General features: G+C 39.4%; 1 protein-coding gene across 6 annotated transcripts in view; it reads right to left on the bottom strand.

The window, feature by feature from the left end:
- The window catches only part of FBH1 (F-box DNA helicase 1), a 48,054-nt gene that overhangs the window by 7,198 nt on the left and 24,239 nt on the right, over positions 1-16,617 (bottom strand). For 5 of the 6 annotated variants that reach the window (XM_036460914.2, XM_045588475.1, XM_036460937.2 and 2 more), the window contains 12 exons: positions 15,481-15,671; positions 13,095-13,187; positions 12,691-12,782; positions 10,796-10,964; positions 9,823-10,045; positions 9,129-9,216; positions 8,963-9,049; positions 7,640-7,776; positions 3,650-3,749; positions 3,435-3,556; positions 1,067-1,142; positions 244-441 (listed from right to left, as the gene is read on the bottom strand). In XM_036460914.2, the coding sequence (XP_036316807.1) occupies positions 244-441; positions 1,067-1,142; positions 3,435-3,556; positions 3,650-3,749; positions 7,640-7,776; positions 8,963-9,049; positions 9,129-9,216; positions 9,823-10,045; positions 10,796-10,964; positions 12,691-12,782; positions 13,095-13,187; positions 15,481-15,671 (1,576 nt within the window). The remainder of the gene's footprint in view (positions 1-243; positions 442-1,066; positions 1,143-3,434; positions 3,557-3,649; positions 3,750-7,639; positions 7,777-8,962; positions 9,050-9,128; positions 9,217-9,822; positions 10,046-10,795; positions 10,965-12,690; positions 12,783-13,094; positions 13,188-15,480; positions 15,672-16,617) is intronic. The other variant, XM_036460922.2, reaches the window with a different exon arrangement.

Below are 16,617 nucleotides of genomic sequence, written 5' to 3'. Positions count from 1 at the left end.
GGTTATACAGCAGCCGAATTAGGACTAGAAAGTCCCATTCTACCAGCTTAGAGGCAGAACAGAAGCCAAAGGAAACCTAAGGAAGAAGGAAGCTCTGTTCCTTTCTCTCAGGCAAAGCCAGGAACACAACAAAGCAGCCCTTGGTCACACATGATAGTCACCCAAGCAAGAAGCATGGGAAGACCTGACAGAACATCTGTTTCTCCTCCCGGTGGGAAGTGAAGAACTAAGTCTTTTCCTTACCTGCAAAATCCACATCTTCTACGTGGCATTTTCCTATCCTTTCCACCAGTTCTGGAATCCTGATGTTATACTTTTCAACGACAGCAATCTTTGCTTCAAGTTCCTTATCCTCGGCTGTGGTCACATACCTCTTGAAGCCACTGAAGCCTTCTTTGTGCACCCATCTTCTAATAAACCTATCCTTAATGAAGAGGTTTCCTAAGGAGAATACAGACACAGGTTAAAGTGATTCAGGCTACACTGACATATAGTGGCAGCAGCTAAACATTCCTAACCAACAGCAGAAGTGAATGGTCTTAAGGCTGGGAGATCCAGGTTCTAGTCCCGACTACATCACTAACCTACTGTGTGCTCCTGGGCAAGTCAGTGAAAGGACCTGTGCTTTAGCCTCTCCATCTCCAAACTGAGGGCCAAAAGCCCTACCCTTGGGATCCTTACCTACTTCACAGGGATTTGAAATAGCACAGTAATGAAAAGAAAAGTGCCATCGAAATGTTAGTAATGATCATTTAGGGCACAAGCAGAAGTTTCCAGTGAGTAAAGTTGCCCAGGCAGACAGAAAAGATGATGAGGGAAGACAGTCTAAGGGACCAACAATAGAAATAAATTTAGGACTCCTGAGAGAAGGATATGGAAAAAGTTATCATTACCTCTGAAAACAGGAGGCCTCAGGGATCCCAGTCTTAATGGGAAAAGAGCAACACTAGTTCCACCCTTCTTCAGAATTTAAAAACTGATATGCCCATCCTTCTCCCATCCCTCGTCACTGCAGTGCTTCCGTCCACTGCATCTACTCTTCCTACATGGCCAGGAGGGTACTCACGTTTCTTCCGTTCTTCCTCTGGCTGAAGAAGGATCCAAATATCAACGATTCTGTCCAATCCAAATGATTTTATCCCCTGAAAAAGTTTTTTGGTGGGATTTTTGGGTGTTTTTTTGTGTGTGTGTTTTTGTTTTTGCCTTAACAATAGTAAACTAACTGTTGAGATGTGAATATGAAATTAGATGATTCCTTGGAAACAGATCTCAAATTGTACCCAAAGTGTAAGAAAAGTAAGCAGGAAACTTCATCAACTGAAAAAGCCTGGGGCTATAATGCAGCCTGAAAATTCAGGATTATTAAGTGCTAAGTTTTAGCTGCTACCTCAAACTATCCCTATTTTAAAAAAGGCAAGAACTGCCGAAATCGGTTTGGCTCAGTGGTAGAGCGTCGGTCTGCGGACTGAAAGGTCCCAGGTTCAATTCCTGTCAAGGGCATGTACATTGGTTGCAGGCACATCCCCGGTTGGGGGTGTGCAGGAAGCAGCTGGTCGATGTTTCTCTCTCATCGACGTTTCTAACTCTCTCTCTCTCCCTTCCTCTCTGTAAAAAATCAATAAAATGTATTAAAATAATAATAATTAAAAAATAAAAAAGGCAAGAACTAGCTGCACCTTTTCTTGTAAAAAAAAAAAAAAGGACAATTTAAATCATCTATCTTTCAGGAATATAAAAGATTGCAATGAAGAATACTTGAATACAAAGTGTGGGCTATGAATACTTACCATTATTTCTTTTGAGAAAAGAATTAGAGAATATCTATAGGTCCAGATTATTGTTTTAAAAGGCTATTAGCTCCTGGAGGAGAGGGTCTGACTGTGTCACAATTCAGAGCAATTCTACTTAGAAGCATGTACTGAGCACTGGCTGGGGGACCCAGCATTTGCACAGCATCAGGCCCCAGTACAGAAGAAACACGTGTCAAAGGCTCCACACTACAAGGATTTATCATCATTTTGGGAAGGGACATATACACATTAACATAGAACAGAGACCAAAACAGTATACATCATAATTGGAAACCAGATGTGATCAGGTATAATGATACATGCTACAGGTGATGAGCAGATACAGAGAGAGGAAGAGAGCAACTTACTTTATATCATGCCCAGCATGGATGGTACTCCCCAAGTACTACTGGTATTTTCTTACAATAACAAAAATAGCTAAATTATGCTATATCCACTAAATGAAATGTTGTTAATGACATTATAGTAGCAACATGAAAGAAATGTTTATGTGTTGAGTTAAAACAGCATACTTTTTACTGTATACTATAATGACAATAATGTAAAAATACACATCTAGAAGGACAAAAACAAATAATTAACAAAAATGAGAATTATATGAAATACTGAGATTAAGGCTGAATTTTTCCTATAACTTAGTTATAAAATCTTTATAAATAAAAAAGAGAAGTGAGAACATCTTGGTGATTATGACTCACTCAATATATTTACTGAGTGGCTCCACATAGTAGGCCCTGGAAAATATTTTTTCATAAGTGAATGAGCAAATGTCTTTTAGTCATATAACTTTGCTTCAAGAGTTAAAAATGCCATATAAATGTCAATGAACCCTAACTTCCCCATGAAACAGGTAAAGAAAAGGCATTATTTTTATCTTAGAGAAGGAGAGAATGAGGTACACAGAAGTTGTGACTTGCCACAAGGCACACAAAGTTAGTGACAGAACCAGAGATAGAACTAGGTATTCACTTCTTATCCACTGGAGCCCACTAGCCTGTCCCAGCTGTACTGTCACCTTACGCACTCTTACACTAACTAATGAACAACACACACGGAACATTCACAGGTAGCCAGCAGCCTAATTTGCACAGCCAAAGGTAAAAAGGGCATTTGTTTTTTTAAATAGTAGGAGATCCAGCCGAGACCGGTTTGGCTCAATGGATAGAGCATCGGCTTGGGGACTGAAGGGTCCCGGGTTCGATTCCGGTCAAGGGCATGTACCTTGGTTGCGGGCATATCCCCAGTAGGGAGTGTGCAAGAGGCAGCTAATTGATGACTCTCTCTCATTGATGTTTCTAGCTCTCTATCTCTCTCTCTTCCTCTCTGTACAAAATCAATAAAATATATTTAAAAAATAAATAAATAAATAGTAGGAGATCCTTGTTTTTTTATTGTGGTTGTTTTTTGTTGTTGTTGTTTTTTATCTGACTGTATAGGAATGCTTGGCTAGCATAATCAGAATAGTCAAGTTGAAAGACTTTAGTGCAGATGGTGAAAAATGTCAAAAATCCAAATTCAAATGCTTGCTTACATAATAATCTTAACTAAATTGAATATTTCCATTGGCTGTGTTTGTCTGCAATGTTTCTGTGCATGAAGCAGTCAATAGAAATTTACTCTTACCCCAATCAAATGTATCCTTGCAGGTGCTTCTCCTTCAGTCACCCGTACAGCCTCATCAAACACAGTGGCATTGGTCCGGGACAACAGGGCCACCTGCCCCTTTGTATCACCTCTAATGCCACCTTTTGGGAGACAGCACAAGCTCTACAGCAAATCCAAATAAAGAGGTAACTAACTTTTGTAGCAAATAAAGGAAGAAGAACTGAAAACCTTACTCTGATGGTTTCCTCCAACCAAAGTCTTTTTCCTTACTCTCTTGCAGACATCTAAGATAGTAGCTCCCACATAAGCTATTTCCACACCAAATCTAAAACTCTGTTGGAAAAGAGCAAAACAAAAAGAGTTAGCAACCTCTCCCTGAAGTATGTTAGCACATTTCTATTATTACCAAGTCTTTGATTTGCCAAAGTGATCATTCTGGCTCTCCTTACCTGGAGAGCATATTTGGAAATTCCATATTGTTAACCCACTTGTTAGTTAACAAACCGAACAGGAACTTGACAAAGAACCACTGACTTTATTTCTAAATGTTCAGAATAGCATTTTCTATCTTGAAACTTTAGTTGCCTTTTTTCCCCCTCTTGTCCCCAAATCCAAATCTTGACAATTCATCCACCATATTTTCTATAATATATTGCTTATCACTGCTGCCAGGTCAGCACCGAAACTCAAACTTCATGCCTTACCTACTTGGTCACTTTCCCTCCAGTTTCCTCCTACTGCCCTTGCCTCTCTATACCTCTGCCAGATCAATCTTCCCCACACACTGTCCTCAAGCCACGCTCTTGCAAAGAAAAAGAAAAAGAAAAAAAAAAGGAAGAGCAGCCTGGTCAGTATTGCTCATAAGTTGAGCATCAACCCATGAACCAGGAGGTCACAGTTTGATTCGATTCCAAGTTAGGGCACATGTCCAGGGTTGTGGGCTCAATCCTCAGTAGGGGGTGTGTGCAGGAAACAGCTGACCATTGATGTATCATTGATGTATCTATCTCTCTCTCCCTCTCCCTTCCTCTCTCTGAAACTAAGAAAAACATATTTTGAGCAATTTTTTAGAAAGGAAGAATAATGCGGGAAGAACAGGTGATGCACACATTCTAAACAGGTTCATCACAGCCTGTTTCCTCTTATTCCCAAAGCCAGTGGCAAATTTTTCTCTTAAACAACCTCTACCCTTCTTTCAAAATCAAATCTAACAAGTATAAATTATACAAAAGACTAAGGGGGGTGGGGGGAGTTTCTCTCCTTGCCTTAGAAATTTTCTCAACATTAATTTAAACCATTGCCCTACATAATCAGCCACAAGTATAATCATTATTACCTGAGCATTCCCTGAACTCTCCCTGCACTAGTGCATGGCAAAAACAATTACCTGCCCTTCAAAGTCTTCTTGACACCTAATTTCTTGACCACTACAGCTGGAAAGATGCCATTCTTCCCCAAACTCATGATATTCACAGCCTTTTTTGTGCATTTCTAACTTAAAGTAATAAATTATTATGTGCTTTGGTGAATATCAATAATATAGTCAAAGGAAAGTGAGACTTCGTTTCTATAGAACTTTCCTGAGTGAATCATAACCCAAATTATGAAATAATCAATCCATACTGATATAAATTAATCAATGGAAGAGAAGACATAAATCTCTCTTGCAGAATAACAACAAATAATTTATAGATACTCCAACACATATTCTTAAATAAGGGTTAAGTATAGTGAATTTCTTCCAAAGTATATAGTATGGAAAGGGCAGGGGGCAGGGAGAGAAACCTGACAAACACTACTCCAGCCAGAATATTAAGGTTAACATCAACAATTGTTAAGTCATAGTCCCTCAATATTGTCATGAAAGTAATAGTTTTGTTCTGAGATCTTCCTCCTCAACACCCATAACATCAGTCTGATCATGAGAAAAACAGTAGATAAATTCCAATACAGGCATCTTACAAAACACCTGACCAGTACTCTTCAAAACTGTCCAAGTTATCCAAAACAAGAAAAGTCTGAGAAACTGTCACAGTCAACAGGTTAAGAAGACATGACAACTGCATATTATGAAGATATGGTAACCTTCATTGAACAGAAAAGGACGTTAGGCAAAAACTAAAGAAATCTAAATAAACTAAGGCTTTATAATAATGCACCAATACTAGTTCATTAATCATGGCAAATGCACCACAAGTAATGAACTGTTAATAATTAGAGGCCTGGTGCACAAATTCATGCGTGGGTGGGGTTCCTTGCCCTGGCCAGCAATCCAGGCCAATAGGGGCCATCTCACCTAATCCTAATCGGGACGATTGGGGTTGGCCAGGGAGGAACTGCAGGAGGGCTCCAAGTGTGTCCAGCCCTCTCACCCAGTCCCCATTGGCTGGACCCCAGCAGCAAGCTAACCTACCAGTCGGAGCATCTGCCCCCTGGTGTCAGTGCACATCATAGCGATCGGTCAGACACTTAGCATATCATGCTTTTATTATATAGGATATGGTAAACTGAATGCATGGCATATGAGAAATTTTTCTACTACTGTCTCAATTCTTCTGTAAATCTGAAAATGTCTATTAAAAAAAAGTTTCTCTGAGTTACCTAAATCACCCTATATCATCCTAAATACATTACATAAATCACCTAGAATACAACAGGAACTCAAAAGAATAAAGTCACAGAAAAGATTGCAGGACTTTCTACAACAGAAAAAAGTGTTCAGATTACTACCTGGCACATCTCATATCCTAACTGGAAGTGTTTCTTAAAAACAGTTATTCTTGCACCTCTTGGTCTCAGTACTCTTTACCCTTTTAACAATTGCTGAGGCTCTGAAGGAGCTTTTATTTATGAGTTGTATTTAATTATGATACCACATTAGAAACTTTGATTCATTCAAAAATAATAATAATAAACCCAATTGCATAATAATATAAAGAACATATTTTTTAAATATATTTTCTAAAACAAAAAAAATTTAGCAGGAAGAAAGTGTCTCTGTTTTACATTTTTGCAAATCTCTTTAATGCCAAGCTGAATAGAAGACAGCTGAATTCTCAGTTGTGTCTGCATTCTATCTGCAGTGACATGTTGTTTTGGTTGAAAGACGAAGAAAATTCAGCCTTACACACATGCATATTGAAAAGGGAGGGAAGTTTAGTAACCTTTTTAGACAATCAAGGACACCATGGGTTGTCATGCTCACAGTGGCAGATATCAAAATTTAGATTTCACTTGAAAACAAAGATTTTATCTTTGGCAATGAGTCATAGCTCATTTCATTCATTTTAGAGAAAATGCTAAAAACCCAAATCTGAATAACCAGAGTTGGTCAGTGAGCTGTTCTTTCAATGACAAATGGTACTATAAGAAAAGAGCTGCCAGTGTACTTCGCAACTCAATCACAAAAGTGCTCTTCATTAGACAACCATCATACTTCGGTGGGCAGAAGTACTTTATTCATACCTCCCTCTTCATCATCCAGAACATTAAAGAGATGTATGTCCTCAAGGGACAGCAGTTAATAAAATTAATCATTTTTTCTATATCAAGTACATTTTTAAGAGAATTGTTTTGTTTTGGGAGGATAGGAGGGTTGTTGTTTTTTGTTTTTAAACTCTTTAAGTGCATTGAAGTAAAGAATACAATGACTTCTAGTACTGTTTGGTGCTGACGCCTTTGTCCATGGGAAGGCACTAGCAGTTTCACCAACCACTGCTTTGCATCATCAGTTCAAATGTCAACATAGTGAAAAAAGCAAATCTACACTAATAAAAGAGAAAGATGCAAATCTGCCATGTCTTTGCGACACCCACCAGCCAATTAGGAGTGAGTATGCAAATTAACCCAACAAAGATGGTGGGTTAATTTGCGATAGTGATGATGCAGGTGTTCTGCATTGCGCCAGCCGCCCGGGCCTCTGGGCAGCTTGGGAAGGTGGAAAGGCAGCTCTGCTGGAGTGAAGGCAGGGCCAGCAGCCGGGGGAAAGAAGGCCCATTCTTGCACAAACCTTCGTGCATTGGGCCTCTAGTTACTATTATAAAAACCACTGGACTTTGCAGATCCCCTGAGAACCACAGTGAACCACTGCTTAGAAGCAAGGAGTGGCTAACACAAAACCTGGCACAGGTCCTAGCACACAGTAACCACTGAAAAACAAGGATAGGGAACCACAATGCTTGTTTATGTGCTTCTGGGGACTCGGGAGCAAAGAGAGCTCTTACCTGTGTGAGATAGAAGACATGGGTGTGAGGGACTGTAAACAGAGCATTGACTGCACCACGGAAGGTATAGATCTGCTGGTGTGGGTCCCCTACAAAGATCTTCCCACATGGCTGAGACAGAACTATATTCATGATAGCTGCAAACAATAAGAGGGAACATAAAGCCAGCCTTCATTGCAAAAAGAAACCACACTTGAGACAAAAAGGGATGAAAATGCTTTCATGAAACTGAGCCAGTTGTCTTGTCCTGCAGTACAGGCACATTCATTCCAAAGAAATGATTTTATAACAGACAAAAGGGTTTCTAATCCTAAAAATGTAGATTATTTTCAGTCCTGAACACATTTTTGTATATGAAAATCACATAGGCAAATATAAAATGAGGTAAATTATATTTTCTCACTAATGTTATAACCTAAGGTCCCAAAATAACCTACAAAGTCCCACTGCCTATTTTCTACTAGAGGCCCGGTGCACAAATTCATGTGTGGGTGGGGTTCCTTGGGGTGGCCTGGAGAGATCAGGCCCCGGCTCACGCCCCAGCCTTGCAGCCCCTCCTGGAACCCCACCTTGGCCTGGCACCACCCCCTCACCTGCTCCACTATCCCCCTGCAAGGTGATTGATCAAGGCTGGCCCCCCCACCTGGCTCCCTCAGCACCTGGGAGCCAAGTGGCAGCCCTGCCTCCTGCCGCCATCATCTGCGGGGCCATCTGGCCCCTGTATGCACCTGCGTTGGCCTGGCGCTGCCCACTCACCTGCTCTACCATCCTGCCACAGTCCCGCTCTCATCGGGGCCCATCAGGGCCGGCAGCGCCTCCACTGCCACCCACTGCCAGCACTGTGTCACCAACACCTGCCATGTCCCGCACCCACCCCTGGTGGTCAGTGCACGTTATAGCAAGCGATCAAACTCCCAATTGAATGACCGCTCAAGGAAACAATTTGCACATTAGGCTTTTATTATATAGGATTAGCCACTTGAAAAATATACAATACAAATTGTTCACTCTAAATTGACCGTCTTTTCTCACTCAGCATGAATCTGGTCCCTATCATCTGATGACCTATGCTTCATCAACATTTAAAGCATAACCTGAAGCAAAACATTTAGAGGAAAATTAATCTGCCTTGGGTGGGGGAAAGGACAACTGCTGAAATCCAAAATCAAATAATAAAGGCTTTCTGAATGACTAAATATCATTTGTTCCTCTTCCTTAGGACAAATGAGAATAATCAATTTATTTCACATATATGTCCTCTTATATAATCATGATATTGTTTCTAAGTGTTTGAGACTGCTGATGTCCAAAATAATTTATTACCTGGGGTACAGTCCTGGGCCTCATCCACAAAGATGGCGTCAAAAGAGTCAAGCAAAGGCTTGCTCAACTGCCAGAGTTTCAAGTAGCCTAAAAGAAGGGAGTACAACAGTCAGAACTCATAACTAAAGCAGTTACATTGAACAGCAAGATTTGGAAATTTGCATACCATCATGAGTCATTTGGTAAGCCTCTTCTCTGCATTCCCCCAGCTTCTGCATGTTGTCCCAAATGCGGCTTGCTTCAAGAACACAGTTCTAGAAAACAAGTAATTGGTAACTCCTAGTTTAAGACCTTGGAAAAGACAGCACCCTGAAATCACACTTTCATTTCCACATAGAGAGCAGAGAGCAGAATAAAGACACCATCCCAGTTCGGTGAGTGGCAGTCACTTCCCTAACCTCCTTCTGGCTCCACGACAGCCCAGTGACAGAACATTGCTCAGACAACACAAAATCTGGTGGACTAGAAAAGGCTAGATCATGTCTCTAGATTTATGACTAACAATTAATTCATAAAAAGAATAGCAAATGACTGAAAAAAACTTGTTAAAAATTAGAAAAGAGATTCCCAATCTTTAGATTCATCCAGCAGCCCAGACAAACTCCTACAAACCCTGGGTTGATGCCTCATTTTCTAAATGGGAAAACCAATGCAAGAACTAAGTGAGACGTCCATGAGTATTCTTCACAAACAAAACACTTTACAACTCCCAGCTATCACAATTAGCCTACAGTCTCACCCTCCACCATTACTTCCTGCCAGCAATTATGAAAAAATGAAAGACAAATATAACACTGTATCATGTCAACTCTTCTCATTTACTACCAGATCCCTAATTCTAAAGATATTTCAATACTCACCAGTTTTTCACTCTGTTCAACCATGACTCTCTGTCCGTGGGTGTCCTTACACCAAATAGGTACGTGATCGACATTCAGTTCATCATCAGCCGAGGCAAAGAAGTTTTCTAAAGTCTTACACACTAGCTTGGCCCTTATGAATCCAGCTTTCCCTTCAGCAAGGACAAAATTGACCATGAAGGGTGTTAACTTGAAGAGATTCAATTTCTTCTTTGACTGGTACCTGTAAAACATACCCCAAATGAACAGTATTTGGCTTTATATTATTGGTACCTGTAATACATATCCCAAATGAACAATATTTGGCAATGCCAACAAAATGTGTCCCCCACTCCCAATCCCCTTCTCTGAAATGACACCACAAAGTCACTCTCAGTATCACATATACATGAGGGGGAAAAAGCCAGAGAAGTTAAGCCAGATCCATGTATGATTTGGAATGACTTCATTAGGCTTCCAGGAATTCATACATGTTAACCCTGAAGATGCAGTAGCTCATGGCAGATACTATACTAATTCAAGATGCAGACCAAAATCCAAGAGGCCCTAAGTAAGGACACTCAAAGCTCCTTGAAGGCTTCATATCCAAGGGAATGCCGATTCAGAGGCTTCAAGAGACCTGGGTCAACTGCAATTCAGCTTAGCTTTCTCTCTCTTGCCCAGTTCCAAGGACACCCTAAAACTGACCAATCATATTGCTAATATTCTGACAAGTCATCCTGATTTTCTGTGCTTCAGTTCCAGAGAAATGAGAGAGATTGCCCCACCTTAAACATTACTTGTAAACAATGTATTTTTATAAGGTAAAAGTATAAATTATTACATCTATCTTTCTATTTCCTGTCTATAAATGGAGATAAAAGCATTCAATTTTCTTAGTGCCATTTTGGTGTAAGTCCATATGTGATCATGATAATTGCAACATGAAAACAGTAATTAGACATAATAATAATGGTGGCAACACAATACTCACTTCTGCCCAACGTGTCTGTACGCCATGGAGTGAAAGGTTCTGCAGGTGACATTGCTGGGGAAGACTCGCTCGGCCTGCTTTGCGATGCTCTTGTTAAATGTCACATAAAGAAACTTGCTCCCAGACCACTTTTCAGCATACTTGACCAGGGTAGATGTCTTCCCAGTACCTGGGGAAGCCAAAAGGAAAGGAAATGACCTTCTGAGCAGGAAAAACTGTTCCAAAAAATGCCTTGGTCAAGTTTTATCCACATTTATCTCGCCTCTTGCTTAAGACTAGGCAGTAACAAGTTTTCCAATACTGATAAAAATGAACAACGGTATAATGAAAAGAACAGCAGATTCTAAACCATATTAATCTTTGTTGGAATCATGGCTCTGTTAGCTAAGTAGCGAAGGGCAAGACACTTGGACTCAATGAAACTGAGTGTGCTTCTCAGCCATGAATGAGTAACAGTAGAGTCAAGCAGGAAAAAGATAATCCAAGTAACAGCAGAATGCAATAAATGGTAGCTATGGCTGGCCTAGGACTTACTAATGCATGGCAAGAGCATATAAATGAGATTCATTCTGAACTCTCTTCTCTTCCCTACCTCTCCACCAATCATTCAATCATTCAGTTAGTCAACTGTCATTCATTTAAAAAGTATTTGAGTAGAGTACCTACTACATGTTCAGTTGTATGCTAAGTACTAGGCGTATATTAAAAAACATAAAGCAAGGTTTCTACAATATAATCTAGTTGGACATAAAATACGAATACAGTTGAAACAACTAGAACAAAACATAAGTATAATGATAACACAGTAAAGTGAGAAAGAATATGGATTTGGAAACAAAATAAATTTCACCTGTCAAAAAAGAAAAGAAAAATAGTATTCCATTTCCAACCTTACAGGGCTGTTTTGAAGATGAATGACACAGTGTAGTATTTATAAAGTGTACATTTTGCTATTCCTACTATATAATCAGGTGCCAAACAATTAATGAGGATTATTAGTTATAGGTAAGAAGAGTTCAGAGGTCATATAGGAATCAAAAGACTAAAGAAGCCTCCATAATGAAGAACCAGAAATGATGGGAGTCAACATAGCAAAGAACAAAGGGAGGCAGAGTAAAAAGGGAAGGAGAAGAAGAGGAAAAAGGCAGGTTTTTGGAAAGAGATACAGTTTTTAATTCTACTTCTATCACTTATTTGTTTATTTAACTTGGGGCTTAGTAATTTTTTCTCTGAGCTTCAAATCCTCATCTATAAAACAGAGATAACTAGCCAACCTTACAGAATGCTGTTAGGATTATCACAGTGCCAGGCACATGACAGGCATTTAAGAAATGGCTACTGTTGTTTTTAGTAAGATATGTAGGCAGAAAAAAAGTGGAAAGAAATTCTAGGTAGGAAAATAGCATGAGCAAAGGTTCAGACAAAACAATAACCAAGTACTTTAAGAAACTGTATGAACAATGCATTGACTGAGTCATGAGAAGAGTCAACAATATATTTGAGAATGTAGGTTAGAACCAAATGGTGGAATGTCCTTCTAGACTTCACCCAACAGAAATCAGGAGTTACTGAAACTCTGAAAGATTAATGTAACATGCCAGTCCATAAGCAATCAGTGATTGAGCATATATGATGATAAATAACAGGTTGGATCAATCCCTTTGGTAACTACTCTGCAAACTAATTCCTATGAACTATGTCTCACCAGGAATGTGGATGCTCCCCGGTGTGGTAAGAAAAACCAATATTTATTGGCAACTGCTTTTTAGATTATTTCATTGAAGTAGTTCAATAACAAATCCAGGTAAAGATACTCTGGCAGATAATAGGGAAGAGAGATGTAGTGATAAGTTATGAACTTGACTCTCTATTCCAGTACTGGCAAGCTCCCTTACCTGCAAATGCCATAATTTTTACCACCTGGAGAGGTTCCATCTTATGGTTCAGAATCAGCCGTTGTTCATGTGTAAGTTGGATGGTTTTCCTGCTATAATCATTAGAGAAGATAAATTAGAAAAACACAATGGAATTGAAAAGACCAGGTGACATACTATCAAAAACCAAACAGGCAAATCAGATGAGCAAATTTAATCAAAGGAAAGATCTCCCTTTTGAGGTGATAAAAATGTTCTAAATTAGACTAGATATTGATGGCACACTCAGTAAAATTACTAAAAATCATTGAATTGTAAAATTAAAATGGGTGAATTTTAAGTTTAATCTTCAAGAATGGAAGACCTCTCTCCCTCTCTCTCTCTCTTTCTCTCTCTCTCTTCTTCTTACTTATCTATATACATACCCTGTCCAAACCGATGTTTCCTCTTTAACTTCTGTGGCCTGAGTACAGGAATTCTCCTGAAGATATAGGCAATAAAAGATGTTGTAGTGAATCCTAACAGGGAAAAAGCAGATTTAGAGAGTATCAAATTAAGCCATATCTGTATCTTATTTTTCCTAGGTTGAATTTAGATTCTTTACCATTGCTTAAAAAAAAAAAAAATACAAAAATTAAAAACCTACCACCATTTTATGATAAAAAGGAAAGAAAAAAATTTAAATATATCTAGAGCTGGCCAAAGCCCTCCTGGAGAGCGCAGTTCTGGGAAAGACCCTGGCTCCAGTGTGCAATGGCAAAAGGAGAGATCAGGGCATGTTCTTTGGGGAACGAGGCATTCATTAGCTGCGACCATATAGACAAATAATCACAAAAACGGTATGAATCAGTTGAAAATAAATGTAAATTCTGCTCCTAAAGAGATTCTTGTTCAACATTAACGTAACGTCATCTTATCTTTGTGAGCCCCTGTTTCTCCCTGTGAGGTGATACTGGTTTAGAAGCATGAAGAGTTTTCTATCTTTTAAGGCCCCAAAGGAAGGGTGCTACATGGGTAACAAGATATGATTACTAAGAACTAGAAAACAAAACATCCTCCAAGTCACAAATAAGGACCATAGACCACACAGTGCACTCAAAAGAGGCACTGGACATATCCCATCACAAGTCACTCCAAACCTCTCTATGTTCACATGAGCCCAAACTCACCTCCTTCTATCACCAATTGCCCACCGTTTAGTGCATTGCTCCCTGTTCCTGGAGTGAGAACAGGTAGCCTCCACACATCAATCTTTTTGATGAAACAAATACTTTTACAATATAACATTTCAGTCTCTGGTCACATTAAGATTTCTTTTGCCCTGGATTCCTCCTCCTCCTTCTCTTTTTTTTTAAAGTATGGTATATATTTTTAAAAATAGTTTATTGAGTTTTAGAGAGACTAAATAACATTTAGACTAAATAACATTTCAGACTCTGATCACATTAAAGATTATCTCTCAGGCCCTAGCTGGTTTGGCTCAGTGGATAGTGTCAGTCTGGGGACAGAAGGGTTCTGGGTTCCATTTCGGTCAAAAGCATATGCCCAAGTTGCAGGCTCAATCGTAGTGGGGGGTGCAGGAGGCAGACAATCAATCGTTCTCTCTCATCATTGATGTTTCTATCTCTCTCTCTCCCACTCTCTTTTCCTCTCTGAAATAAATAAAAACTAAAAATAAAAAACATTATCTCCCAGGACTGTATACTGTTAGAGCTTGGAGTTGAGACCACCAGTGGCCAATGAATCACAAGTGTATGTGAATGGCAAGTTTTTCGCTAATAAAGTTCTCTAGCCCAATAAGTGGAATTTGATAGTAATCCTTGCTATAAGTGGAAAAATAAAAGATTACCTCCCAGGTAAAGCAGGGGAAAAAAGATATAAACACAATATACATGTTTCCCATTCCGCATATATGTCCATGTAAACATGCAGATAATTTGTAGGTTCATATTTTCACTTGTGATCATTATTCATCATTTGTGTATTTGTCTTATCTGAATTATGTATGAAGCTCCTTCCTCCACATCTCAATGCCATGGAGTGGGAACAACATAAGCGATATTTAATGAATGAATTGAAATATATTTCAGAAACACAGTAAATACTCCGACATTTCTGGAGACTAAATGGAGACTTTATCATGACTGACTGGGCCACAGTTCACCTAGGGCCACCACCATGTTACTCCTAAGGCTCACTAATTCCAGAAAGGAAATCCGAGTATCCTCTGTAGGTTCTCCTGGATCTTCTGCACTGTCACACTGCCTGTCTCCAGGCCAGGGCCTTCTAGAGCTGGGCTTCATATCTTAAATTTCACTCTAATTCCTTAGATGGTTTACACAACATCTTCTCATCTGGTCACTGCAGACTTTTCATAATCATATACCACTTTCCCTCTTATTCACCACATGTCACTAAACTTCTCTATTCTTTGTATATACTAAATTCATTCCCATCTTTGCGCCTTTAAGTTATATATTCCTTCTGCTAAAATGCTCTCCCGACAAAAATGGCCAGCTCTTCCTGACATTCAGGTTTCAATTCAGATGTTACTTCCTCAGGGAAGCTTTTTCTCACCCAATCTAAAGTAGTACTCCTCGTTTCCTTTGCCTAACACTCGGATTTTTTTTCTTTGCACTACTAATCACTCAGTAAAATGTTATGCAGTATCTGTCTCCCACCACTAGAAAACAAAACTGAACAGTGTGAGTTTTATGGCTTGCCTAGTGTTCCATTGGCAGAGCTGGGACTATTGTATGTCTAGGACCTTTCACTCTATCAGAGTTTCCATTCTCCCTCCTGCCACTTTACCGATTGCTGATGTTAATTCCCTTCTCCCTCATGGCATAGAGAAGCACAGCAATGCAGTATAAGGTCTCAGTGATGTCTGGCATTGTCACGGTGGAGCTTGGTCTTCTGAGGCAGAAGAGTAACTGCTGGATGTCATTCACACTGCTGGAGAGGAGAACAATGGCTGCTACCAAAGCCCACATGTTGACACCCTAGAGTACGATGGGCCAGGAAGGGAAGAAAAGACCCCAAAACACCGGTCACAATTAATAAAGATCACATCAAATAACCTTTCTTTTGCCCTGGATTCTTTCTTCTTTTTTAAAAAATATGACATATATTTTTTAAAATAGTTTACTGAGTTTCAGAGAGAGAGTAAGTGGGAGGTAGAGAGAGAACCAATGATGTGAGAGCGCAACACTGGCTGGCTGCCTCCTATATAATCCCTACTAGGAATGGATCCTGCAACAGGGCATGTGCCCTTGACTGGCAATCGAACCAGCAACCTCTTGGTGCATAGGACGATGCCCAACCAATTGAGCTACACCAACCAAGGCTATATTCCTTCCTCCTAATCACTTCTGAATTTGAGTGCTTAGTGTAACTAAATAACATGTGTTAAGTATTTTACATAGACTCCTGCAGACAGATGATGCTCTCACCTCCCTACCCTTCTTTTCCACATCAGTGTGAGCTCTCAGGTCCACAAATACTCAACAGGGTCACAACAGTATCAGTATTAAATGGGTACTTACTTAGGAAGCACAAAAGATGGGAGATACAAAATAAGACAGCACTCTTTAGGGGGGAAGTCAAGACTGACAATTCTCTGGCATTAAAATATTAATTTACTACTTATTATATGTTTTTATTTAATAATTATTAAATATTAAGTAAAATATATCTCCAGATAAATATGAAATAAATTATTTAAAATCTATTATTATAACACAGTATGCTCCACTTTAGTAATGTCTAAGAAAATGTTCACTAATATAAAAATAGTCAATAATCGGACATATATCTTTATCATTCTTAACTTTAGTACAAGTCCCTCTGTTAAAAGAAGGCATTCCAAGAAAGGTACATTTCCTGCACCTCTCACTACCACCATCCTGTGAAAGAAAACTCACTCCACCATCGTCAACAATCACTTCA

This window comes from Pipistrellus kuhlii, unplaced genomic scaffold (genome assembly GCF_014108245.1).
Source record: "Pipistrellus kuhlii isolate mPipKuh1 unplaced genomic scaffold, mPipKuh1.p scaffold_m20_p_1, whole genome shotgun sequence".
NCBI lineage: Eukaryota > Metazoa > Chordata > Mammalia > Chiroptera > Vespertilionidae > Pipistrellus > Pipistrellus kuhlii.
Note: the sequence above shows the minus strand (reverse complement) of the source record. Positions and strands in the feature narration are given on the sequence as shown.